General features: G+C 45.8%; 1 protein-coding gene across 1 annotated transcript; it reads left to right on the top strand.

Annotated features, from left to right (window-relative positions):
* Nucleotides 1-365: 365 nt before the first annotated feature.
* On the top strand, nt 366-24,469 carry CD34 (CD34 molecule). Its single transcript, XM_023198399.1, has 8 exons — nt 366-691; nt 11,973-12,155; nt 12,749-13,002; nt 14,359-14,439; nt 22,124-22,280; nt 22,532-22,584; nt 22,898-23,062; nt 23,816-24,469. Exons 1-8 carry the CDS (start codon nt 613-615, stop codon nt 23,999-24,001), a joined length of 1,158 nt encoding a protein of 385 aa, XP_023054167.1. The 5' UTR covers nt 366-612; the 3' UTR covers nt 24,002-24,469.
* Nucleotides 24,470-25,756: the final 1,287 nt, after the last annotated feature.

Below are 25,756 nucleotides of genomic sequence, written 5' to 3'. Positions count from 1 at the left end.
AGTCACGTATACCTGCTCACTCCTGATGCTTCACTCACAACACAGCACAGGATCTTGTGAGGCTATCACTAAATGTGTCACATTGTGGTTAAGTTTTACCCGATTAACGAAATGCTCACACTTCTAAACTGAGGTCCTTACAGTAGATTCCTTTTGCAAGATTGTTACTAGCTTACAACTTAAAAATAAAGGAAAGAAAAGGGGGAAAAAATCGGAGGAAACTTGCCCCTGCCCTGGCCACCACCAAGACTGCCACAAAGGGGTTAAAAGTTAAGTGGAAGCGGAGCTTGAAGAAGTGGGATGGGGCCTCTCCAGAAAGCTGAACGAGGCGTCTGGAGCCCGAACAAACCTCCACCGTTTTTGGCCTCGACGGCGGCAACCCAGCCTCCCTCCTAACGCCCTCCGCCTTTGGGACCAACCAGGGGAGCTCAAGTTAGTAGCGGCCAAGGAGAGGCGCTGCCTTGCCAAGACTAAAGAGGGAGGGGAGAAGAGAGGGAAAAAGCAAGAATCCCCCACCCCTCCCCCGGGCGGAGGGGGCGGGAAGAGCGCGTCCTGGCCAAGCCGAGTAGTGTCTTCCACTCCGTGCGTCTCTCTAGGAGCGGCGCGGGAAGGATGCTGGTCCGCAGGGGAGCGCGTGCGGGGCCCGGGATGCCGCGGGGCTGGACCGCGCTTTGCTTGCTGAGTTTGCTGCGTGAGTACTGCCCGCGCGCTGAGGCCGCTTGGCTTCGCCGCGGGGAGGGTCGAGTCTCTCTGGGAAGCTGAACGGCAGAGCAGAGTCTCACCAAGAGAAGTGACCCCTGCCCAATCCCTGCACTGCCGCCCACTGCGGCTTCCCCTGGGGCCAGCGCCTCAACTGGGAGCCGACGGGGGTGGGAGGGGAAGGGAAGGCCACCACCCCGCGGGTGTGCGTTAGCGGAGGTGCGAATCGGTCAGCACGACTGACTCTTCGACTGAGATACAGTGCTTTGGAGATGCCAGGGTCTCTTCTGGTTGCCAGAGGTGCGGAGTGCGAAGTTGCAGCCAGAACCGGGAGACTGGGGAGGAGAGAAGCAGGAAAAGTTCTGTGGCTCTTGGTTGATTCGGAAAGTATAGATTCGGAGCTGATAGATGGGAAGGGGCCGGGGTGCCCAACTTGCACCGGGACTGGGAGAGCCAGAAGTGGACATTAAGGAATTCGAGGGAAGCGAATCAGGGATGAGGCTCCAGGTCCCAGGCCAGGGGAGTTCGGAATGAACAGTCCGTGAAAAGGAAAAACAAAACCAACCAACCAAACAAAAACCTTGCATTTAAGATTAGGAAGCTGAGTTTCAATTCCCACTTCAGCAACCCCACCGCGGAGGTAGAGATAGACAGAATTTGCTCTGCACCCAGCCTCGCTCGCCTTACCAAAAACCGTCACCCTTGCACAAACTCAAAACTTATTACCTTTTGGAGTTTTCTTCCTCTGCCCCTGCTCCAAGTTCTGAAGCTAGTAGATGGGTTAGAGCACTCCCCCCAACTCACCTACACATACCCTTACTCTTAAGGTCTTGCTCTCACTTTGGGGGGGGAAAAAAAAGGCTTCGAGTATAAATATTTATACTCGATTAATTTCCTTGGGGAATGACATTCTCCACCTCATCTCTTTGCACTTGGAAGGTTTGAAACTTTTGAAGCTTTGTGCATTGCTCTCCCTTTTGCTTACAGCACTCTAGGGCTCCCAATTCTGCACTCTCACTACATCCTAAAGGCCACCCACTATGGCCCTGCAGAGTGACCTGGACTAGACCTCTTTGCTTCCAGTCTCCTCTGTTGTCCCCCTTTGGGTCCACCCAGCTGGGGAGAGCTGCCCCTGGGCTGGAGGAAGCTCTGAGTGAAGTTTTGGGTTGCCCTGTTTGGCAGTCCTGGACATGTGCTTCGGAGCAAGGAAAAGCTATCACTGAGGTTTCAAAACCCTAGAGTGGGTGCTAGACTAGGCCCTCATAACAGGGGTGAGTTGGCCGGGCACAGTGGCTCATGCCTGTAATCCCAACACTTGGGGATGTGGAGGCGGGTGGATCATGAGGCCAAGAGATTGAGACCATCCTGGCCAACATGGTGAAACCCCATCTCTACTAAATATACAAAAATTAGCTGGGCATGGTGGCGCACACCTATAGTCCCAGCTACTCAGGAGGCTGAGGCAGGAGAATCCCTTGAACCCAGGAGGTGGAGATTGCAGCGAGCCAAGATCCTGGCACTGCACTCCAGCGTGGGAGACAGAGCGAGACTCCATCTCAAAACAAAAACAAAAAAATAGGGGTGAGTTGGCCAGTGGTGCAGATTCCAATCAGATGCTCCATTCTCCTTTGGCTACACAGCTCATGATGACCTGGTCCTCAGCCGAATGAGGTCCACCCTTTTCTTATTTCCTCAGCTGGTGGGTGTCAGTCTCGCCTTGGCCTGCCGAGCTTGGGGTTCGGGGAGCAACACAACCTCTGCAAAACTTTGGACTGATATTCTGAGAATTCTCTATCCCAGCTTTGGGTGGGGAGGGATGGGGACCAGCCTTGCCAGACTATTTGAGCCAATTGTAGTTTTATGCCTTTCCCAAGAGTTTTCTAGGGTTTTTGCTTGGATTTGTTTTGTTTTGTTAATACTAGGAGTCATTTTCTGTCCTGGGATACATTGTGGGATAAATGAGATAACTGAGTGTACCTTGAAGTGCTACCATAGGGCCGTTGCAGAAATGCTATTATTATTGTAAAATTTAGGGTGGAGGGGATTTCTGTGGTTTGCTTTCTCATCATTTACCCCAACAAATAGCTTGTTGTGGAAAGTTCTTTTTTCTCTCCCTTTGAGAAGGTGGCATGGGCACAGGCACTGCAACTAACCAGAAGTGGGCTGTCTTTGTTGGAAGTGGGGTAGATCACAGAGCAGAATCAGGGTGGGGGACTCAGGGGCCACCAGGCAGCACTGACAGAGTACTGGCTGGAACAGGAAGCCTTTCAGGTAATTAGGGAACCCCTTTGTCAGGCTCAGGGTATCTATTTCCTCCAAGCTTTCCAAGGCCTGTCCCTCTCCTCACTCTGACAACACCCCCAGGCCCTCCCCATCGCATTCCTCTTCTTCCTTTGGGTCCTTCGTGCCTGCTGACCCCCACACCCATATCCTGTCTAGGGCCACATGTAAGAGGGGAAAAATAAAAGGGAAAAGAATTTTATCAGCTATTTTCCAGAGAGGAGAGGACTCCACCCTTTGAATCTCTGCCATATGGCGACCGAGGAGGAGCAGCCTTGGGGACCTCTGACTAATTCAGTGGTCCCCAGTGCTCCCCACTTGTAGACCCAACCCAGCTGGCACCACCTTTGCAGATGCATGTCTTCAGCAGCATTCCTGTTTGGCTGATAAAACACGCAGGGGCCTGGGGCCTCTTTTTCTTATCCCTTTGGCTCCACCTCCTGGACCTCCTCATTCCCTTGTCCTCGTCTCCTTCCTTCGCAATCTTTGTCTCAAAAAGCTCAGGGCAAGAAGTGCCAAACTGCAGCAGATAAACTCAGCTGCAGAGTCCTACAAAAACAAATAAAAATGAGGAACAAATTCCACTTCTTACGGTTGGTCTCATTGCCTGATTTCCTTTAGACCCTGAACTGGAGGGCCTGGGTTTACTTTCTGGGCTGGATGGTTACCCAACTCCACCCTCAGGGTACTTGGGCCTCCCTCTCTCATTGACTTTGGTTGATCTAACTAAATGGCTTGCAGTGTGGAGAACTAAAACTGAGAAGGTATGGAAAAAGAACACAACACCACCCTCCAAAAGAAAATTCTCACAGTCGCCAGGGCTGCGAGAATTCCGTATTTTTCTGGGCTTTGACTTCTCTAATGAGAACATTCACTTCCCTCCTTAGCTAATAAATGAAAACATATTATTTATGAGTTTTAGTCCCAGAGCTGGACTTTATGCTAAGGAGAAAGATGCATGCATGTTGGAAAGATGGAGAGACAAACAAATAGGGATGCATACAAAGGTGTACTTCCTAGTACCTGTGCTCTTGGAGCCCATCAGGAAATAAGTCACTTCCTTCAGATGCAATGGAAAAGGCTTTTGGGCTTAATTGGGAAGTAGGCTTCTTCCTGATTTGGAAAAATGAAATCAAAACTGATACTTCTTAGACAGGAGTGGCATCTCTCGGCAGCTGATTTAAGAAAATGTCTTCAGGGGTCTTTGGGTGACAAAGCCTAGACCCCAGATAATCCTGGATGAGCAAAGGCAGGCAGGAGGCTGAACTGCTTAGCATGATAAAATAAAGTGAAGCCTTGTGTTTGGGTGGGCCCAAGAGACACAAAACTGAAAGGACTCCAGAGCCCAGGAAGAGCATATAAAGGGCAGAGAGGTGCCTGGAGTCATAGCAGGATATTGATGGGTGGAGGATGGAAAAGACCTGGGAGGAAAAATTTTTTTTTTAATATATGGCTTCATTAGCACAGTAATGTCTAATGTTTCAAGGTTATGCCATTGTCTCCCCTGGGCTGCCCTGTAATCTCATTCCATGCCCTCAACCATTCAGTAAATATTGGCTACACACACTAGCGTTGAGTTAGTGACTCTCTGGGGAGAGTAAAGTCGAGTGCTTGGCTAGCTTATGATGAAGTGGTATACTAGTCCAGACAGGGAGCCATTGAGCCATGGAGCCACAACCCAGGAGTCTGTGGTGCTGGTAAAATGGAGGAAGAGGTGACAGGGAGAAATGTAGGTGCCCAGAGAATCTTCAAAATAATCAGGGTTCCACAGTAAGTGGATGGGGTCCAAGACATGCTATTTTATTTATTTATTTGAGATGGAGTTTCTCTTTTGTTGCTCAGACTGGAGTACAATGGTGTGATCTCGGATCACCACAGCCTCTGCCTCCCAGGTTCAAGCCGTTCTCCTTCCTTAGCCTCCTGAGTAGCTGGGATTATAGGCAGCACCACCATGCCAGCTAATTTTGTATTTTTAGTAGAGATGGGCTTTCTCCGTGTTGGTCAGGCTGGTCTCGAACTCCCGACTTCAAGTGATCCATCCACCTCAGCCTCCCAAAATGTTGGGATTACAGGCATGAGGCATGGCGCCCGGCCAAGACATGCTATTTGAATATAAAACAGAAATCTCGGTACACTGGGAACCCTCAGGCCACAGACCCTTGGTTTATATATACTCACACCTCAGCTTAGCCTTTGAAGCTTAAGAAGGCATCTGCTCAGTCCTTTGTTCTAGTCTAGGATGACTCAAATTCATGGTAGGCCTCAGAGTTGGACAGTCCCCTAACATGGATGCCTCCTGAGTGTTTGCAAGAAGCATGAATGGATCACTTATCTCCCAATGTGGCTTATTTCATTCTTATAAATAGCTACATCATTTTAAGCTTTTTCCTTGGATTGCAGTGAAATTGGCCTTTCCATAACTTCTAATCATTACTTCTAATTCTATTATTTGGGCTGGCACAGATTTAATCTGGTCCTTCATGACAATACCTGAAGACGTTTCTAGTGGGCCCCACTAGATTATAAACTCCTTGAGGGATTGATTTAAATGACAATGACACTAACACCTAATGGAGGAAAGAGATCCAGCTCTCATTTTGTACTCTCCACAGCACTGAACAAGATCCTTTGCCCATCACTGGCACTGCAGAAAAATGAGAATGAATATACAGAATGAATATATCCCTTCTCCAAAATGCTTACAACCAGAAGTGTTTCAAATTTCAGATTTTTTCAGCTTTTGGAATATCTGTGTAAGCATAATGAGATGTCTTAGGAATGGGACCCAAGTCTAAACATGAAAATTGTTTTTCCTATATACCTTATATACATAGCCTGAAGATAATTTTAGACAATATTTTTAATACACTTGTGCATGAAACAAAGTTTTGACTGTGTTTTGACTGTGACCTGTCACATGAGGTCAGGTGTGGAATTTTCCACTTGTGGCATCATGTTGGCACTCAAAAAGTTTCGTATTTTGGAATATTTTAGAATTTCTGATTTTCAGGTTAGGGGTGCTGAACCAGTATAAATAACATGAATCTTTTTTTTTTTTTTTTTTTTGAGATGGAGTCTCGCTCTGTCGCCCGGGCTGGAGTGCAGTGGCCGGATCTCAGCTCACTGCAAGCTCCGCCTCCCGGGTTTACGCCATTCTCCTGCCTCAGCCTCCCAAGTAGCTGGGACTACAGGCACCAGCCACCTCGCCCGGCTAGTTTTTTGTATTTTTTTTTAGTAGAGACGGGGTTTCACTGTGTTAGCCAGGATGGTCTCAAATTCCTGACCTCGTGATCTGCCCGTCTCGGCCTCCCAAAGTGCTGGGATTACAGGCTTGAGCCACCGCGCCCGGCCAATAACATGAATCTTAAAGAAAGTTATTTATTCTTCCTCTCCAAATTCTTCTTTTCCATATCAGGGGGTCAGCAAACTTTTTCTATAAAGGGCCAGAGAGTAAATATTGTAGGCTTTAGGGGCCATATGTGGTTTCCGATGGATGTTCTACTTTGTCTTATCTTATGACACTTTTAGAAATGTAAAAGCCGGCCATGCATGGTGGCTCACACCTGTAATCCCAACACTTTGGGAGGCCGAGGCAGGCAGATCACCTGAGGTCAGGAGTTTGAGACCAGCCTGGCCAACATGGCTAAACCCCGTCTCTACTAAAAATACAAAAATTAGCTGGGCATGGTGGTGCACCCCTGTAATCCCAGCTACTTGGGAGGCTGAGGCAGGAGAATGTCTTGAACCTGGGAGGCAGTGGTTGCAGCCAGCCAAGATCACACCACTGCACTCCAGCCTAGGCGACAGAGTGAGACTGTCTCAAGAAAAAAAGAAAGAAAGAAAGAGAGAAATGTAAAAGCCATTCTTTACTGACTGACCATACAAACACAGCTCGTGGGTCAAGTTAGGTTCACTGGCTATAGTTTGCCAACCCCTCATCTAGAGGAAATAACACTAGACCCTCAACAACATGATTTGGTTTCTAGACCTCTCCTAATCCTGGTTATCTTCACATGAACAGTCCCCAATTTAATTAATTCCCCCTTAAAATATAACATGAGAACAAGACTGCTATGGCTAGAGGTAGCTGGTAGGAACATACCTGCCACAGTTGTCCTTCAATCCTATTGCTTTTCCTAAACTCCAAGGATTGTGCTAAGCACCAAGAGTAAAATACGTAAGAATAAGAATGGTTCCAGCACTTTAGAAATTTATATTCTGACTGAGGTGACAGTTAGACCTATTCTGAGGAAGCAACGTATATAATTTTGTGGCAGATGAGTCACAGAAATAAGTATCTCATGCCCTCTGAGAAGTAGAAGGAAGGGGCCTGAAACAAAAGATATTCACTATTTCTTAAGCTTTTACCAGACAGGATAACTGCTTCCACTTCTTAGCTCTTTTGTTCCTCAAAGAGCTAAGACATAGGGACTACTTTTATCTCTGTTTTACAGGTGAGGTTTACAGAGTTGAAGTAACTTCCCAAACCACAGTTAAAACATGGTAAAGAAGCCTTTCAACGTGACCTGTCTGGCTGCAGAGCCTGAGCTCTTTGTCTCTGGGCTATACTGCCTTCCTGGCAATACAGTCTGTGGCTCCCAATGGCCTACTTCCCAGCAGAGGCTGGCATGTCCCTTCATCCTGGTTCTGTAATTCTATGGATTAAGATTCCCAGGAACTCCTTCAAGATACTCCTCTTGATCCAGGTGCTAGAATATGAAAGCATGAGCAAAATAAGACTGGCAGGCTAGGAGATCAGGAAACAGCACCAGGAAAAAACTAAGGAGGACTGTGAAAAGCAAGACCAACTATAGGAAAATTCAGTCTCTTAAAGTATGGGGATTTAGTTATTTAGGTAGCAGAGCTTTCTGGATCGCTGAGGATTTGCAAACTCACTTTAAACAACAAAAGAATCTTCCATTTACAAGTGGCAGGTAGAAATATTTTCAAAATGTATTGCACATATCTGCTTTCTTAGAATACCCCCCGAAAAGGACTATATGACTCAGATGTATCATGAAAATGTCATGGCTATGTTGCAACTCAGTGACATCATTAATGCTTATTAAGGTATAGATATCTAACCTATTCACTCCTACCATAAATGACTCTGGAAAACTGGTGTGAGTTTTCATACTTATGTCTGCTTTTCACTTATTTCTGTTTCTTAGTTTTTAGCTGTTGCTTCTCCTTTTTATTTGCTTCTAATAGGCTCTTCCTACGTTCCAACTTTAGCTAGGATATCAGATAACCAGGGTTATTAGAATTATGTGTAAAACAAGAGCAATTGCCTCTGAAGAAGTACCTGAAAGTTCAGTGCATGACTTTTACTACATGAATTTTGTGACACCTACTTGGCTTCTTAGAATCCTGATTTTACTAATTTCTTGAGACCTTGCTCCAAGTTCACCAGTTGAGATCAAATAGGGTAACTAAGGGTCAAATGGAGTCTCTAGGGAGGCACAGTTAATCAGGATGGACTGAGAAGTAAACAACAGAAGAGAGCTTTTTATTCAACTTTAAATTGTACTATAATTCTTATAAGCTTGTGGACAGGGGCTATTCCTCCCATCTAGAATGAAAAGGAGTGGAGGTTTCATCAACTGTCTCTTAGGATCCGACAAGCTCTCACTGACTGGTAGACTCCTGCTACTCCCCTACAGAGTTGAAAGTCAGAAGGTCAGATAAAGAAAGGTCAGTATTTGATGGTTTAATGCCATGGATGTGTGTGGGAAGACAGGATAAAAAGAGATCTGTGGTCAGTCTTGACTCTCATAAATGTCGTTCCTCCAGGGCTCTAGAGGCTGTAAACCTAAAGGATGTACTCACCCTACTGTGCTGCAGTGTTTATGCCAGGATTGGCTCCAGGCCCCTGGCTAAGGCGTCCCCTTGCTCCGCACCAGCTCAGGCATTTCCAATCACTCCGTTTTGACTTTCTGCTCTCCCACTTGTCCTGTCCCCCTGGTGTCTCAGAGGGTGCTCTGCTCACCCTGGGCTCAGAGCTCTGACTCTGAAGTTGGGGTCCCTTTCTCATTTGCAGGTGGATCCCGCTACTCATTCCACAGTGCTCGGCCTGGTGGTGGGTGGAGGGGCTGCTGCAGCTGGGAGCCCAGCCTCAGTGGATCAGTAGCTGGCTTGGGTCCAGAGTTGCTTTGCTCTTCTGGAACAGCCACCTCTGTCCTCAGAACTAGCAGCAGGTCTTGCTCCACATCTGGAAAAGTTCAAAAGTGTTTGTCTGGGTGAAGGAGGCCCTTCGGGGGAGGGGGTTCAAGAGCATGACATCATCTCAGTCAGGTCCAGCTTCCTCTGGAGAGAGAAAAGGTCTGGGCCAGGGAGGACCAGATGGGGTTCCCAGGAACCAGTATGCTGGGGGAGAAGAGGAAGAGAGCAGGCAAGAAGAGGAGTCTTGGAATGGTGCCTTGAAAGGGTGATCCTTTAATTCAGTGTCTGAATATTGCCCCCTTGGATGAATTCAGATGAATCTGACCTTAAAGTCAGAGTGGTGAGAGGGTCCCCTCTAAACAGGAAAGAAACCTGGATTGGCTTCTGAATCAATTTTATTTTGATCAACCCACCTCCTGTTTAAGCCAGATGGGAGCTCATCCTTTTCTCTCCAGAGATGTGGGGGATGAATTCCAATTTTTTGACAGTTTAGACCCAGCCTAACCTCCTTGCTGCATCTACTCAAGGGTTAGCCAAACCTCAGTGTTCCATTGCTGCCTCCCTTCATGAACTATGGCCCTCCCTTTGGGAGACACCTTGGTCATTCAGGTTCTTCATCTCTAAGACAGAGATAGTGATATTCCTTCTTCCCACTGCTTACCTGACACATAATAGTAAGACATGATTGCCGCACTCACCATTAATAGCAATCTACTTGCAGCAGGTTGCAGAAGGAAGCACATATGAAAGAGTGAAACCCTTGTCATCACTTTTAGGAAACACATTCTTGGCCCCAGGTTGATGGCTGTGAAGCCAAAAGTCTAACTTCCTTCTTGATCATAAGGGAAACAAGAGATGTCATTCTACCTTGCTGTTTACCTGGAAATTGCTGAAAAGTACAGATCTAGATCCCAATCAGGAAAATTTAGAGACAAGCTTTAGGGTGGCCTGGGACCCTCCGGGGCTTTTTGTTGAAGATGGAACTGCCTTTGTGAACTCCGGATAACAAGTTCACCCTTAACATTTACAAGGCCCAAGGCAAGAGTATAACAGAGGCCTACATACTGTATTTCTAAACATTTCAAGGTTGTAAGTCAGGCCAACTAAGTGATAAAATATCTTCTATCCTCTTCCTTTGACAAACATATCTTCATGACCACTTGGAAGGCCAGGTTTGAATTTGGGATGCTCAGATTCTTGGAATTCAGTGCCACAATGCAGCTGAGCAGGAAAAGATGGCTCCTGACTCCAGCCCACTTCCCTTCTCTACTTTCTACCCGTGACTCTGGCTCACATTGCAGGGCAATTGCATGTGTGCCTGAGACACCCCACCCACAGGCTTAAGCACTAAGCACTAACTCTTCTCCCTGCAAGCAATCATCATTTGGCCACCACTGGGCCTTGGAGGTACACACCCTTGTGCTGCAGTTCCCCTTAGCAGGATGGACTGGGAGAAGAGGACCATCGTGGATGTCAGCAAAGTGCCATTTGAGCAAGAAACGCTAGGACTTCTGGTTCCCACAGTATGATCTAGAAGAGAGGGGACATCCTGATTGGTCCTCACAGGAAGCAGGACAGAGTGTGGGTTCTTTGAGGCATAGGGTTCAGGCAAGAAACTTCTCCTTCCTGTGTCTAATGATACTGACTGGGAATGGTGAGTCACATCTGTAATCCCCAGAGCTTTGGGAGGCCAAGGCAAGAGGATCACTTGGGCCCAGGAGCTTAACGTTACAGTGAACTGTGATCTCACCACTGCATTCCAGCCTGGGTGCAGTGGTGACAGAGCAAGACCCTGTCTTTTTTTTTTTTTTTTTTTAAAAAGGATGTATCCCAAGATATATGGAAGAGATGTGCAAGAACACTCATGAAGATCTTCAGAGAAAAATGAGATCCAAAACATTATACTATAATACTATAATAACTTAGCATTTGGTATCTCATTGATTCTCCCAACAATCCATGTAAGGTAGCCAGAAAAGACCCTTATTTAAGAGGTAAGAGAGCTGAGATACCTGCATGCACTAAATTACATGGTTAGTTATTGGCAGAGCCAGAACGAAGCTTGTCTACCTTCCCATTACATTGATGAGAAACCAGACCTTGTGTTCTCTGGTTCATTAGCTGAATTCCTAGGTCAGAGCATCCTAAAAGCTGAATTCCTCAAGAAAGGGAAAGGCAAATGGGTTTGAATACCATGAGCAAAAGGATGAAGGGAGTTTGGGAATGGGGAAGCCTGAGAAGGATAGATTTTTAAGGGGATCGCATAGAGACAGTGTGAGTCTAGTGATTATTCCAAGAGTTAGTATACCGGATGGAGAGTGACCAAAAAAGAGGATACAGTGAAAAGGAAAAAGAAGCATGACCTCTTGCACACTTTAGATCTTCGCAATATTTACACAGGTGTAATTTTATACTTTAGTGTATAACTAAACATACTATGAACACCACCTCATATTTCCACGTTGCTACAGTTTTTATAATTTTTTCTCTCTAATGATTGTTTATATGGTTATGTAATGATTGTGATACATTAAGTGCATATATCACTTATCCTATTGTAATTCATTTAGTTGCTCACGTTTCCCTCCTATAAATAATACTGAATGAGACATTTTTATGCATATAAATCTTTCCTTCCCTATGTCCTCAGGGCAAATCCGGTAGTGGGGAATTAGTCCACTGTCCAGGAGTATGTTCTTGTTGCTGCCCCATTGTCAGGGACAGCAGGGAATGTTCTAGACGGATTTTGCCTGAAGTCAGGAGATTGCATCAGGTGAGATCACAAGGCTGATATCTTTAGGTTCTGATTCTTCTTCCTCGTTTCCCTATAGCCTCTGGGTTCACGAGTGCCAACACCACCAGTACTGTTACCCCAAAGTCACCTACCCAGGGAACATTTTCAACTGTTTCTACAAGTGTATCATACCAAGAAACTGCAATACCTAGTACCCTCGGAAGTACCAGCCCACACCCTGTGTCTCAACATGGCAATGAGGCCACAACAAACATCACAGGTAAAAAGAGCATTTGTGTCAAATCCCTGAGAGGTGCTGGTGATGCTTGGGTAAAGCATTTAGGATGTTTTCAGACTGCTCCCCTCACCTCAGAGGAAATTTTACAAGTCCCTAGTATTAACGGCTTGAGTATCATGCGTAGGGCATCCTGAAGTAAATTCTAGATAATTCTTCCTCAGTGACAGTTTTCTCAGGCCCATGTCTTGGGAGCTGATCCCGATCAGTAATGCCTCCATACCCCTTCTCTCATGCTGAGTTCAGCTTAGTGATAAAATAAGGATCAGATGACTCCATAGAGATCTCCAATCTCTTCTAAAGGAAAGAAGGTGGGTACAGGTCCCAAGTGGGGGTCTTTGGCTTCTCTAAGGTAGACCAGCATCTATTTCAATTTCAGGGCACCTCTAATACATTCTGGATTCTAGCTCTGGTTCCAACAGCTTGAAATGCGTTTGGTCAGGGATGGGACACAAAGTAACTGTTAACTCTCCAAACTCCCTTTTCTGTGTTGAAATGCATGCCCATATCATGAACTAAGATTGTGTGTATGTATGAGCACGTGCACACATACACACCCATGTTTTGTTCTCTTCCAGAAACTACAGTCAAATTCACATCTACCTCTGTGATCACCTCAGTTTATGGAACCACAAACTCTTCTGTTCAGTCACAGACCTCCGTAATCACCACAGTGTTCACCACCCCAGCCAACATTTCAACTCCAGAGACAACCTTAAAGTCTAGCTTGTCACCTGGAAATGTTTCAGACCTTTCAACCACAAGCACTAGCCTTGCAACATCTCTCATTAAACTGTATACATCGTCTTTTCCTTTCCCAAGTATCATCAAGGTGGGTGAATTGGGCCAAAAATGGCAGATTGCCCCTCACTTCATATGTATGCAGGCAAGCTGTCTCTTTCCCTTCACACCTCTCCTCATCCCTGCCAGTGGGATTTGGGTCATGTCAGAATCAGCATGGAAATACACAGTTTAAATATTGTTGAGAGAAGCAGAAAGAGGAGGAAAGGGGTAGAGTTAGGTAATAAGGCCCACCCAGGCTTAGGTATTGCATTTTAGGGAGTAGAGAGTAAACGGGATTCTCAGAGATCCAACCAATCCTCTGATTCTTTCTAGTACCTATCGGTGGGGCTTTGACCAGGGCACCATTTCCTTTGGGAATATTTGGAAACTATTGCTCATTTGCTGGGGCTGCTTCTCCCAAAATGGTTAGGACAAATAACATTTCCTCTACATGAGAGGATTTGGTGGCTGTGCCAGGCACAGAGAGGCAGTAAAGGGGGTCATTGGCAATGGCAGGAACTGGGCAGACCAGGGATGGTGAGCTCAGCCTAGCTTTCTCAGCCTTAGGGCCTATGGCTGTCAACAGCTTTCAGCATACAGGACAGAAAATATGAGGGCCTCAGTCAGGAGATATGCCTGAGGGATCTGTCTGCTTTCTGTTTTTAAAGGAGCCAGGGCCAGGCATGGTGGCTCATGCCTGTAATCCCAACACTTTGGGAGGCTGAGGTGGGCAGATCACTTGAGGTCAGCAGTTCAAGACCAGTCTGCGCAACATGGTGACGCAACATAGCCGTCTCTACCAAAAAATACAAAAATTAGCTGGGTGTGGTCGTGCACCTGTAGTCCCAGCTACTCAGGAGGCTGAGGCAGGAGAATTGCTTGAACCAGGGAGGTGGAGGTTGCAGTGAGTCGAGATCACGCCACTGAACCCTAGCCTGGGCGAGACTCCATTTCAAAAAAAAAAAGAGCCAAAATGGGAATCTGGAGAGTCCTGGAGGCCAGGAGAAAAACCAGGTATCCCCAGCGTCTGCTGGTCCACCCCATTATCCCTGTTTGCCTGTATGGCCTTTCTGCAAGTGTGTGATTGACTAGAGAGAAAACAGCCCAAATGGGAAAATATCCTCCCCTCTCCTATTCCTGCACCATCCAAGCCAATGTTTACCAAGATTGCAAATAGCAACTTGCCAGTAAGCCCAGGCTAATAACAAAAGTTTTGTCATCTGATGAGGATAATGAGGATAGAGGTGAAATAGAAGAGAGTGTGACTACTAGAAATCTCTAGTCCCCTGACAAATTTTAAATTTCCTTTTCCTTAAAACTTCCTAAGAGAGCACTTGGGAAAGAAATGAGGAGCAAAGATGCTGGCTTATTTACTTTGTTTTTCTTGTTTTTTGTTTTAATACAGACAGAAATCAAATGTTCAGGCATCAAAGAAGTGAAATTGACTCAGGGCATCTGCCTGGAGCAAAATGAGACCTCCAGCTGTGTAAGTCAACTCCCCACCCAGCCTCTTCCTCCTGCCCCCTGTCCCCTTCCTTAATCCCTTCTGAACACCCTTAAACCTTCTTGGATTGCACTGGATTTGAGTAGGGGTCTGGGGAGTTTAGCTTGGTCAACCTGCTTTTAACACCCAGCTTTCTGTTTAGGAAGTAAGAGGCCCCATCTGGTGGGCAAAAAAGGCAAAAACAGTTTTAATTATTAATAAATTTTGTTATTTTCCCCTCCTCTATAGTACTTTTTCCCACTCCTCTATAGTACTTTTTAAATTTCCCCCTTCTCTATAGTACTTTTAAATCTGAGAGAGTCAGATTTAAGTTGCTTTTTGGTTAAGAAAGTCCCTCTCACTCACCAGATATAAACTAGTCACCTAAAATGTCAGTTCATTTATTATTATTAAATATTTACATGTAACTCTTTAATCCATATAGAATTTATTTTGCCGTATGTTACATTTTCCATGTAACCATTTTTCCTAACATTATTTGTTGAATGACTCCCTCTTCTGTTGCATGGGATGTATCTTTTAGCTTATATTAAGTTTTTATATGTCTTAGGGCATACTCTTCAGACATATTTTATTTGTTCAGTTTGTCTATACTTTTGCCTATTTTAAATTTTCAAAATTATTGTATGTTTTTGCTATAGTATTTTTAATATCCAGTCAGGCAGATCTTTTTTTATTACACTGTAAAAAGTGTAAAAAGTGTCACATAGATCTCTCATTATATATTCAAATTGATTGTCGCTGATAGGTTAGAAAGTTAATAGAGTTTTGAATAATTATTTTTGGGTTGGCCAGTTTCTTGAATTTGCCTATTGATTCTAGGAATTTTTTAGTTCATTCCTTTCCATTTTAAGGTGCGCTATCTTGTTATCTACCACAATATATTGTTTTTCTCCTCCTGTTTAGTAGTTATGCCTCTTGTTTCCGTTTCATGTCTTACTGCATTGGAAAGAATGTAGAGGGCATTGTGTTAATTTAAATGATTCTGGCAGACTTTGCTTTGTTTCAGTAAATCTAATTTCCTAACAGTAACATGGCTCTGGAGGAAGGACGAGGTGAAGGAAAGAGTGGTATTTACTTACAGAAGAAAACATTTTCTTACAAGTTGGGCATCCATTTAAAGGAATCACATATGTGATGTGTTGGCATGCATAGATTGGAGAGATCGCAGTCTGTAGAGGGCATAAATTACTTATTTTTTCCATTCGAACTTGGTAGTTTTACTACAATCATCCATTGGGTCTCTCTAACTTACAAATTTGTAAAAATTATACCTGAAAGAATTTAACTTAGGACATCTAAAAGCAACCGAAATAGTGATGACATAAGTTTGCATACTGGAATAACTAAATGCAGTCTGCAAAATAGTTAACTTAAACATGAACATACGATGTACAAGTAACATGCAGTGTGCTTCTGATGCTGATTTTCAACTCAACTCATTAGAAAAAAAATTGTCAAGTTCTTTGCTGATCGTAGCCAAGGAAAATGACGATCTTTCCCCCTGCAACTCCATCGACCTGGTGGAGCATACGTTTTGCTGTGTATCACACAGGTATGTGCCAGAATGCTAATTCTTTATGCCTGGAATTTAGAGTTAACTGCAGAGCGTTTGCCTTTCTGTTGCTCTTCAAAGTTCACATGTAACTTGGGTCACTGTATGAGAAAAGTGCCAGAAACTTACTGCTCTTTTAGAAGTAATTCCTCTTAACTCTGCTGTGGTCTTTGCTGTCTGGCCTACTTCGTGCCACGGCTGAGAAGGTCTCTGCATGTTCCTCTAAGATTCAGGTAGGATCTGCGAGTGGTGATGTGAAAAGAGAGCAGCTCCCCTCCAGTTCCTATGCTAAAGAAGACTTCCATCCACACTGCCCCTTCATGAAGCAACTCAGTGGCAGCTCATATGAGTGCTTTTGTTTCCCTGGTCTTTCCACCAGTGTTGATCCCCTTTCTTCCTGAGGGCTTCTCTTCTCATCCTCAGCCCCTATGTGGCAATGCCTTCTCCTGCTCTCCAAGGTAATTTATCCTCAGCCAACTATACTGTTCCAAAATGTTTAGCCACAGCTCCCGATTGTGTCCGAGATGCCGTTTCCTTCAGCCCTACTCCCTGTTTGTCTGATAAACAGTCTGTTTCAAAAGCTGCGAGTGCTGCAGGGCCTCCTAATTTTCCTTAGGTTGGATTTGTACTTTCGGTGTCAGAGGGCCTTAGGGTATTGATTCCAACGTTGGGAGCCTCAGGCCCTACGTAATATTCTCGTGAAGAGCAGGAAGGATTTGGTTTCCCCAAATATCACATCCTTGACGTATGTTGGTACTCTCCTGCATCTGATATATGCCCATAACAGGAATATGTGTGCATGAGTCTAGCTATCCAGACACTCGTTCTGCACTGATACATAGTGAGTGCCAATATGTTAGCTCACCCTCTGTGAATTCTGTAGGTGTGTCTTCTGTATGTGCATTCTGTAGACATGTCTATCCCAATCACTCTTTTTTTGCCCCCAGCCATCACCTCTAGGCAGACAGGGGAAGGGAAGGTGATACCACTCTCATTTCAAACACCTGTTACCATATCTCAGCACCCTCATTAGCAGTGTGTGTCTTGCTAAGTCTAACTTTCATTCTTCTGGCAGCAGTGTCAGCTTAATTTAGTTTTTGTGGTTGTGGTTCCCCAAATAGTTTCCAAAATGTAAGATTATTTGATACTTTTATGCTATACCCATTTGTCCAGAGGAATCCACCAAAATATTTTTAATTGTGGTAAAATATACATAACCTAAGTCATCACCTTAACCACTTTTAAGGGTACCATTGAGTAGTAGTAAGCACGTTCACATTATTGTACAACCAACCTCTAGAACTCCCTGCCTGTTCCATAACTGAAACTGTATACCCATGAAACAACTCCCTGCTCTCCCCAGACCCTGGCAACTTTCTGTTCCTATGAATTTGGCTACTCTAGGTACCTCATATGAGTAGAATCATAGTGTTCGTCTTGTTGTGTGACTGGCCGATTTCACTCAGCATAATGTCTTTAAGGTCCAACCATGTTGTAGCACCTGTCAGAATTTCCTTCCTTTTTCAGGCTGAATAATATTCCATTGTATGCATAAACCTCTTTTTGTCTCTCCATTCATCCGTTGATGAACACTTGGGCTTTTTCCCCTTTAGGTTAATGTGAATAATACTGCTTTTAACATAAGTGTACAAATATCTCCTTGACACCCTGATTTGAGTCCTTTTGGGGATATATCCAAAAGTGAAATGGCTGGACCACATGGGAATTCTATTTTTTAATTTTTGAGGAATCACCAGACCATTTTACATTCCCACCAGTAGTGTACAAGGGTTCCAATTTCTTCTCATCCTCATCAACACATCTGATTTTCTGGGTTTTAAAATAGCAGCCGTGCTAATGGGTATGAGGTGGCATCTCATGGCGGTTTTGATTTACACTTCCCTGATGATTAGTGATGTCGAGCCTCTTTCACGTGTTTATTGGTCATTTGTATATCTTCTTTGGGGAAAGGTCTAGTCAAGTCCTTTGTCCACCAATTTGTTCTTTAGAAATACCTATCTTTTATACCATATCTGTTTATTTGCAGAGTTTGTAATTACTCAGCTAGCTCACTTTACTCCTATTCACATTGACTTCATCTGAGGCAGGCTGCCTCCAGCCTCCACTAAAGGTCAGTTTCCATGTGGAAAACATAAGTTACAGATGAAGATGGTGTGTCTACTGGAAAAAGCCTGTGATCTGGAAACAATCTCACTTCTCATCCTTGGTTAACTGCCTCCACTAGTTAGGTGACTTGAAACAGGTCCCTTCATTATTCCAGTTCCTATATGAAAATAGAGTTTTCACCTGCATTGTCAAACTCACACCAAAATAGATAAAATGATTTTAGAAGGGGTTGGGGGAGATGATTCATCCTAGAATCTCAGCATTGGAAAATATCTTAAAGGTCATTAAAAAAATACCTATCCTTCCCCCACCCCCATCCCCATCCCAATGCTTGACGTTAAGAGTCTTTGCAAAGTTTGAGAATGCTACTCTAGAGAGGTTAAATGGGTTTATTATGTTTGCAAAGAAACATGTGTGAGCTGATGTAGTTAGGAGCTCGTAAATCTGATTCTCATGAACAAAATGGTGAGGCTGTGTCTTCCTCCTGCCCACTCTCCCGTGATGTTTGCCCACAGCCTCTCTTGGGGGAGGATGTTTATTCCAAGCGTCCGGAGAAGCATTGTGCTTTGTTCAGGATCCACCTGCTCCTCTTGGGGCTCAAACACAATTCACTGATGCGGTTGGATTCCAGAGTGGGAGGCTGGCCGCTATTATTCCTTTGAATCTAGTCCAAGAAACTGTGCAAGGGGTGGAGGGACCCTGTGTTGAAGCCAACTGGTTGGGATGTTAAGTTGAACAACAATTCCCTGAGTTCTTTTGTTTGCTGCTATGGTTTGTGCAGTCTGGGTTGTAAATGCTATAATGTACACTCCCCCCAACACACACACTTAGGAGTCTTACAGTCTAGTCAGAGAAAAATTATGTTAACAATGCACAGAATGTGATCAATATGTAGACTCTAGATGATATGGTATATAAGGTATAACTATTATTAATAATGATAGTAGCAGCTGCCATTTATCTAGTGCCTACTAGATTCTCAACACCACATTGAACACTTCTTTTTTTTTTTAGACAGAGTCTTGCTCTGTTGCCCAGGCTGGAGTGCAGAGTGTAGTATTGTGATCTCAGTTCACTGCAACCTCTGTCTCCTGGATTTAAGCGATTCTTGTGCTTCAGCCTCCCGAGTAGCTGGGATTACAGATGCCCACCACCATGCCCAGCTAATTTTTGCATTTTTTAGAAGAGACAAAGTTTCACCATGTTGGCCAGGGTGGTCTCAAACCCCTGGCCTCATCTGATTTGTCTATCTCGGCCTCCCAAAGTGCTGGGTTTACAGGCATGAGCCACCGCACCTGACTGGACACTTTCATATATTATCTCTTTAGTCACCACAACAACCCAGTGTATAGCTGAGCAACATGACAGTCAGACTAGTTGCATGACTTGCAAAGAATCCAGTAAAGAGCAGAGCAAGGATTGATGCCCAGTCTGGTTGAAGATAGGACTAGCTTCATTGAGGAAGTAGAAACTGAGTTGAGTCTTGAAGGATAGTGAATACCAGGGAGAAGGAAGTGTTCTTCATTCTCCTTGAAATGAAGGTTGTGGAACAATGCATGCTCTCCCCATCTTGGGCTTCCTGGAGATGGTGCCTCAATTCCAAATGCTCTTCCCCACTGGCTTCCTCTGCTCACCCTCCAGCCATTCTTCAAGGCCTATAGTGAGATGTGTCTGCTAACCTTAAACAGATGTGTCCTCACCCTCCTTTGTATGTCCATAGCACTTTGGTTGTACCTTTCTTATGGTGCTTACCATGGTAGTAGCTCTGACCTCTAAAGTCTCTTTGCACCTCCATTTCTTCACTTACAAAATTAGTAGAATAGCTCTACCAATCTTGTAGGTCGTGTGAGGCCTAAATGAGTTAATATATGGAAAGCACTCAGAACTGTGCCTAGATATCATAGGCATCTGTTATTTTATTTTTCATTTCTTTATTTTTGAGCCTGGGTTTCTGTCACCCAGGCTGGAGTACAGTGGACTCAACCTCTCAGGGTGGAGAGACCCTCCCACCTCAGCCCCCCAAGTAGCTGGTATTATAAGTGCATGCCACCACCCCGGTTTAATTTCTAAATTTTTTATAGAGATAGGGTTTCCCTGTGTTGCCCAGGCTGGTCTCGAATTCCTGGGCTGAAGTGATCCTCCCACCTCAGCCTCCCAAAGTGCTAGGATGACAGGCATGAATCACCGCGCCTGGTTGGCATCCATTATTTTAATTGCCATACATGCAAACTGAAAGCTTTCACCGGGTGGAATTCATAGATACTTCCCAAACCCCACCCCCCCTACACAGGACACACGAATACAATACACACATACATGACACATGCACAGAGGTTTTCACGTGGTGTCCTATATTCAGGACTTGATAAATTGTCAAGGTGTGGCTTCTTGCACTCAGCAGGTGTAGGAAGGTGCCATTTGGTTTGGGTAGTTTGTGACCTGCAGGAGCCCTGTCCCTCTGTCTCTCTTGGGAAGCAGATCTATTTCAACTGGAGATACTTCAGAAGGCTAGAATCATCCAGGCAAGAATCCCCCTCCTCCTCATCCAGATTCTTGGTGCTGGGGAGCGGGTGTGCTCAAGGGGAAGCCATGTAAGGCTCCCCTGAGAGAACTGGGTTTAGAGAGGTGGAGACTGTTGATTGGTTCAGTGTGGCATTCAGACTACTTAGTTCAAATGCTGTTCAGAAAAACAGATTTTTCCAGAGGCAGAGTGTCTATCAAGGACTTACTGGGAGACCTGCAGAATTGCTTCTTTTCCTGAGGAATGAAGCAGCAGTGGCCTGAGAACTCATTTCTCTGTAGTCTTGTTTCCTGGGGTTTTTTTGAGGCTCCAGTTTGGGCTCGTGTCTCTGTGACCTGGGGTTTGGCTAACCACACTCTTCTGACTTTATCCAAGCCCAGTTATTTTCCCTCAGCTGCTTCAAATTCCAGCTGGGTCCTGAGGCCAATCTTGACCTTGCTTTGTGTAGGAGCAAAGGAGCCTGGGTTTTCCTGCCTTGGGTCACAGCAGTGGGAAAATACCCAGGCTCCATTCCAACTGGGAGGACCCTGTGGCCTTGTTGCAAGCAGCGGCCCTGCCCGCAAACAGGAAGCTTTCTTCTCCACAGAGACCCAGTTCTGATGATGGTCACACACCCCAGCAGTTTTCCCCTAACAGGAAAGTTGTCAGGACTGTTCAGGCATTTCCTTCTCTGCCATCTGCCATCCGGACTGAAGAGAAAGTCTTAGTTTCGATTCCTTTCCTATACAGGGGAGGAGGTGACTCTGATTGGAGGCTGCTGGAATAAATTCTGACTCACTGTTGAAGAATTATCAGAGTTTTTCTTCTGAGTCCGAGTTCCTGGGTCTGATGGCCCAGTCAGCAACCTGGAGAAAAATCTATGAACCTCATTAAAACTGGGTTCCATGCTTTCAATGGAAAAGCAGGGATGGAAGACCAGACAAAAATGCCATTTCAGTTTGAGTAAGGCGCTTCATGAGACTCCTTTGGGTAGTAAGAGGGAGGAGGCCACTGAGATTTCCACTGAGTGTATATTACAGATTCATTCTCTACTCCTCACTTTCCTTGACTTTTCTTCCATTGCTGGGGACTGCTGTAATCTTGAAACAGAATATTTTCTCTTAGTTATTATTGCATTATTAATATTTTCTGTTGGTCATTTCCTTTGAGTTTAATTTGCATATGTGTACATGGGTGATGCTTCAATGAGACAATTTTTTTAAGTTTGTTCTCTGACATCTTAGATACTAGAAGATATGGATTTTCATCCTTGGAGATTATGTAGGTTTTTTTCTTATTGTGTTGTTGCACATATACAGTTACCAGTATTTTTTTTTTCTGTTGGAATTTTAGAAAGAAGGATGCTTCTTGTGAACGGGGTAAGAGTGTGACTGTAATCAGAATTATTGCCTGAGACTCTGGATGCAGTTTAGGGTAGAGCAGTAATTTCATCTCTTGCTCTCCATGTTTCTCTGTCTTCCCAGGCGGAGTTTAGGAAGGACAGGGGAGACGACCTGGCCCAAGTGCTGTGTGAGGAGGAGCAGGCTGATGCTGATGCTGGGGCCCAGATATGCTCCCTACTCCTTGCCCAGTCTGAGGTGAGGCCTCAGTGCTTACTGCTGGTCTTGGCCAACAGAACAGGTAAGGTGCACCTCTGTCTGGGGGAACTGGGAGGGAGTAGGGCTGAGATTAGAGAATCCTGGGTGGAGATGGGGCATCCCAGATCCAGAGAGACCACAGGTGCTAGGGAGAAGGGCTTGGGTGATTTGGGAGAGATCCCCCTGAGATGGACTACCCTGACCATCAGAGCATCTTGTAGAACAGCATGGGAGGATGGAGCAGGATAAGCTGGTTTCTCTTCTAGATTTAGAAAACCCTATTTGTAATTCTAGAAATTTCCAGCAAACTCCAACTTATGAAAAAGCACCAGTCTTACCTGAGAAAGGTAAGTTCTCTGAGATATGGGTCTCAGAGGGAATGCCGGGGCAGGGGAGCTCCCTGGAGTAAGAGGGGAAGTCATTACCTTCCCCAGTTCTACCGACCATCCTTCTCTGAGTCTTCTCCTTTGTAGTCTCGAACCAAAAATGGTGGGGTGTCACTGAATTAAGAGATGTCAGTCTCAAATCCCATTTCAAAAATTCCTGAGGTCAATGCCCTCAAGCATCTGTTCACTGTTGAGTCACACACAAGGGGCTGGAGTGGGCTGGGCTCCACTTTTGGTAAGTGACAGGCTGTGTCATATGTGTCTTCTTTTCAAGCTGGGGATCCTAGGTTTCACTGAACAAGATGTTGCAAGCCACCAGAGCTATTCCCGAAAGACCCTGATTGCGCTGGTCACCTCGGGAACCCTGCTGGCTGTCTTGGGCATCACTGGCTATTTCCTGATGAATCGCCGCAGCTGGAGTCCCACAGGAGAAAGGCTGGTCAGTTCCGGGGGCCAGGGCAAAGGAAATGAGAAAGATAGCGGGATTCCGGGGAGTTCAGTGGATGTTATGGAGCAGGAGGAGAAGTACCAGCAAAAGTCCTCCTGTGAGCTTACATGAAGACATGCACGTGTGCACACACAGTAATCGGTGGAAGATTCAAAATATTATGTAGCAAACTGGGGAGGGGACAGTAATGGTGTCAGCCCACCTACTCAGTGTGGTAGCAGATGATTCATGTCATCTATTCATTATGTTTTCTGGGATAGCTCAGCTTGGTGCCACCAGAACAGGCTGTTAAATCAGCCACACTGTATTTGTAACCATGTTAAATGCCCAGTGGGTGCCCCTTTGCTCAAAAGGAGGCATATGGAAGGAGAATCTCCTTTTGCCATTCTGGATGAGGGAGGACAAGGCTGAGGTCTGAATCTTGACCTCTGGCCTGTCCCCTACCCTGGGGAGGTCATCCCGCCCTTCTTGGGAGTGCCCATTTTCCTGCGGGAGCTGGCTGCCTAGCTGCGGTGGCATGGTGTGGTGCCTCTCCTATGTCCTTTCTCCTCTAGGAGCTGGAACCCTGACCACTCTTCAGGAAGAAAGGAGTCTGCACATGCAGCTGCACCCTCCCTCCCATTCTCCCTCTCACCTCCCCCTACCTTCCGCCCCTGCCCCCACTTCCTGTTTGGGCCCCTCCCCTATCCAGTGTCTCACAGTCCTGCTTGCCAGATAATGCTACTTTATTTATACACTGTCTAGGGCGAAGACCCTTATTACACGGAGAACGGTGAAGGCCAGGGCTATAGCTCAGGACCTGGGACCTCCCCTGAGGCTCAGGGAAAGGCCAGTGTGAACCGAGGGGCTCAGGAAAACGGGACCGGCCAGGCCACCTCCAGAAACGGCCATTCAGCAAGACAACACGTGGTGGCTGATACCGAATTGTGACTCGGCTAGGTGGGGCAAGGCTGGGCAGTGTCCAAGAGAGCACCCCTCTCTGCATCTGACCACATGCTGCCTCCATGCTGGAGGTGACATCTCTTACGCCCAACCCTTCCCCACTGCACACACCTCAGAGGCTGGGGCCCTACACCTTGAAGAGGGGCAGGTAAACTCCTGGCCTTTACACATTCGGCTCCCGGGAGCCAGACTCTGGTCTTCTTTGGGTAAACGTGTGATGGGGGAAAGCCAAGGTCTGGAGAAGCTCCCAGGAATGATTGATGGCCTTGCAGCACTCACACACGACCCCCTTCCCCTTCCCCCCTCCTCTCTGCCTCATTACAGGAACCCCTAGGGGAAAGATGGGCTTTTCTAGGCTACAATTTTCTCCCAGGAAGCTTTGATTTTTACTGTTTCTTCCCTATATTTTCTTTCTCTACTTTGAGGAAATCAAAGTAACCCTTTGCACCTGCTCTCTCGTAATGATATAGCCAGAAAAACGTCTTGAACCACTTCCCTTACCTCTTCTCCAAGACACCGTGGACTTGGTCACCAGCTCCTCCCTTGTTCTCTAAGTTCCACTGAGCTCCATGTGCCCCCTCCACCATTTGCAGAGGCCTGCACAGTTTTCTGGCTGGAGCCTAGAACGGACCTCCCATGTTTTAGGACAAACAGCTCAGTTCTAGTCTCTCTGGGGCCACACAGAAACTGTTTTTGGGCTCCTTTTTCTCCCTCTCGATCAAAGTAGACAGGATCATGGGACCTGGTCTTGGAGCTGAGCCTCTCACCTATACTCTTCTGAACAATCCTCTTTCTCTGAGGCTGGGTCCTGGCCTTATCCTCTGATCTCCATGGCTTCCTCCTCCCTCCTGCCGACTCCTGGGTTGAGGTGAGGCCTCAGTCCCCCAGCAGATGCTTTTCTGTCTCAATCTCAGTCTCCCTAATCACTCGGAATTCGGAAGTCCTGAATCCGTAGTTTTCCCTTCCATCATATCATCGTACTCTTCTGCCTCCCTCGCCCTGAGCCCCTTCATTGCTCTGCACCTCCATGTGGTCAGAGCCCTATATCAGATCCTAACCCTTATCACCAGCTGCCTCTTCTGTGGGTGACCCAGGTCCTTGTTTGCTGTTGATTTCTTTCCAGAGGGGTTGAGCAGGGATCCTGATTTCAATGACGGTTGGAAATAGGACTTTCCAGAGAAGAGAGGATTGGGTAGATATTTTTTCTGAATACAAAGTGATGTGTTTAAATACTGCAATTAAAGTGATTCTGAAACACATCTGTTATGTGACTCTGTCTTAGCTGGGTGTGTCTGAATGCAAGAGCAGCACCCTCCACTAGACCTAGCTAGACTGTGCAGTGATGTGGTGGGGAGGACTAGCCAGGGAAGACGGTGGAGCACCTCAGCAGACACGGGCACCAACCAGGATACTAAGGACCTTTAGCCAAATCTGCCAACTATTCTCCTCCATGGGAAGAGGAAACACTCATTTCCAGTGGTAGAAAGGCAGACCCAAATGTACCAGTGAGCTTCCAAATGGAGGGTGGTATGCTAGGGTCTTAGGAGCTGTACCCTTCATGAACACCCTTCTGAGAAGAGGAACATGCCGATCACTGCTGAAAAATATGCAAAACAAAGGGAAGGGGCAAGGTCCTGTGCATCCTCTATTATCAGGCCACCCCGGCTCCCCGGCTTCCCAGGTCACAGCAGACACAGTGAAGGTCTATGTGGGGATTGTTGTTCTAGAGACCTAACAGTCAAG

This window comes from Piliocolobus tephrosceles, chromosome 1 (genome assembly GCF_002776525.5).
Source record: "Piliocolobus tephrosceles isolate RC106 chromosome 1, ASM277652v3, whole genome shotgun sequence".
Classification (NCBI taxonomy): Eukaryota; Metazoa; Chordata; class Mammalia; order Primates; family Cercopithecidae; genus Piliocolobus; species Piliocolobus tephrosceles.
Note: the sequence above shows the minus strand (reverse complement) of the source record. Positions and strands in the feature narration are given on the sequence as shown.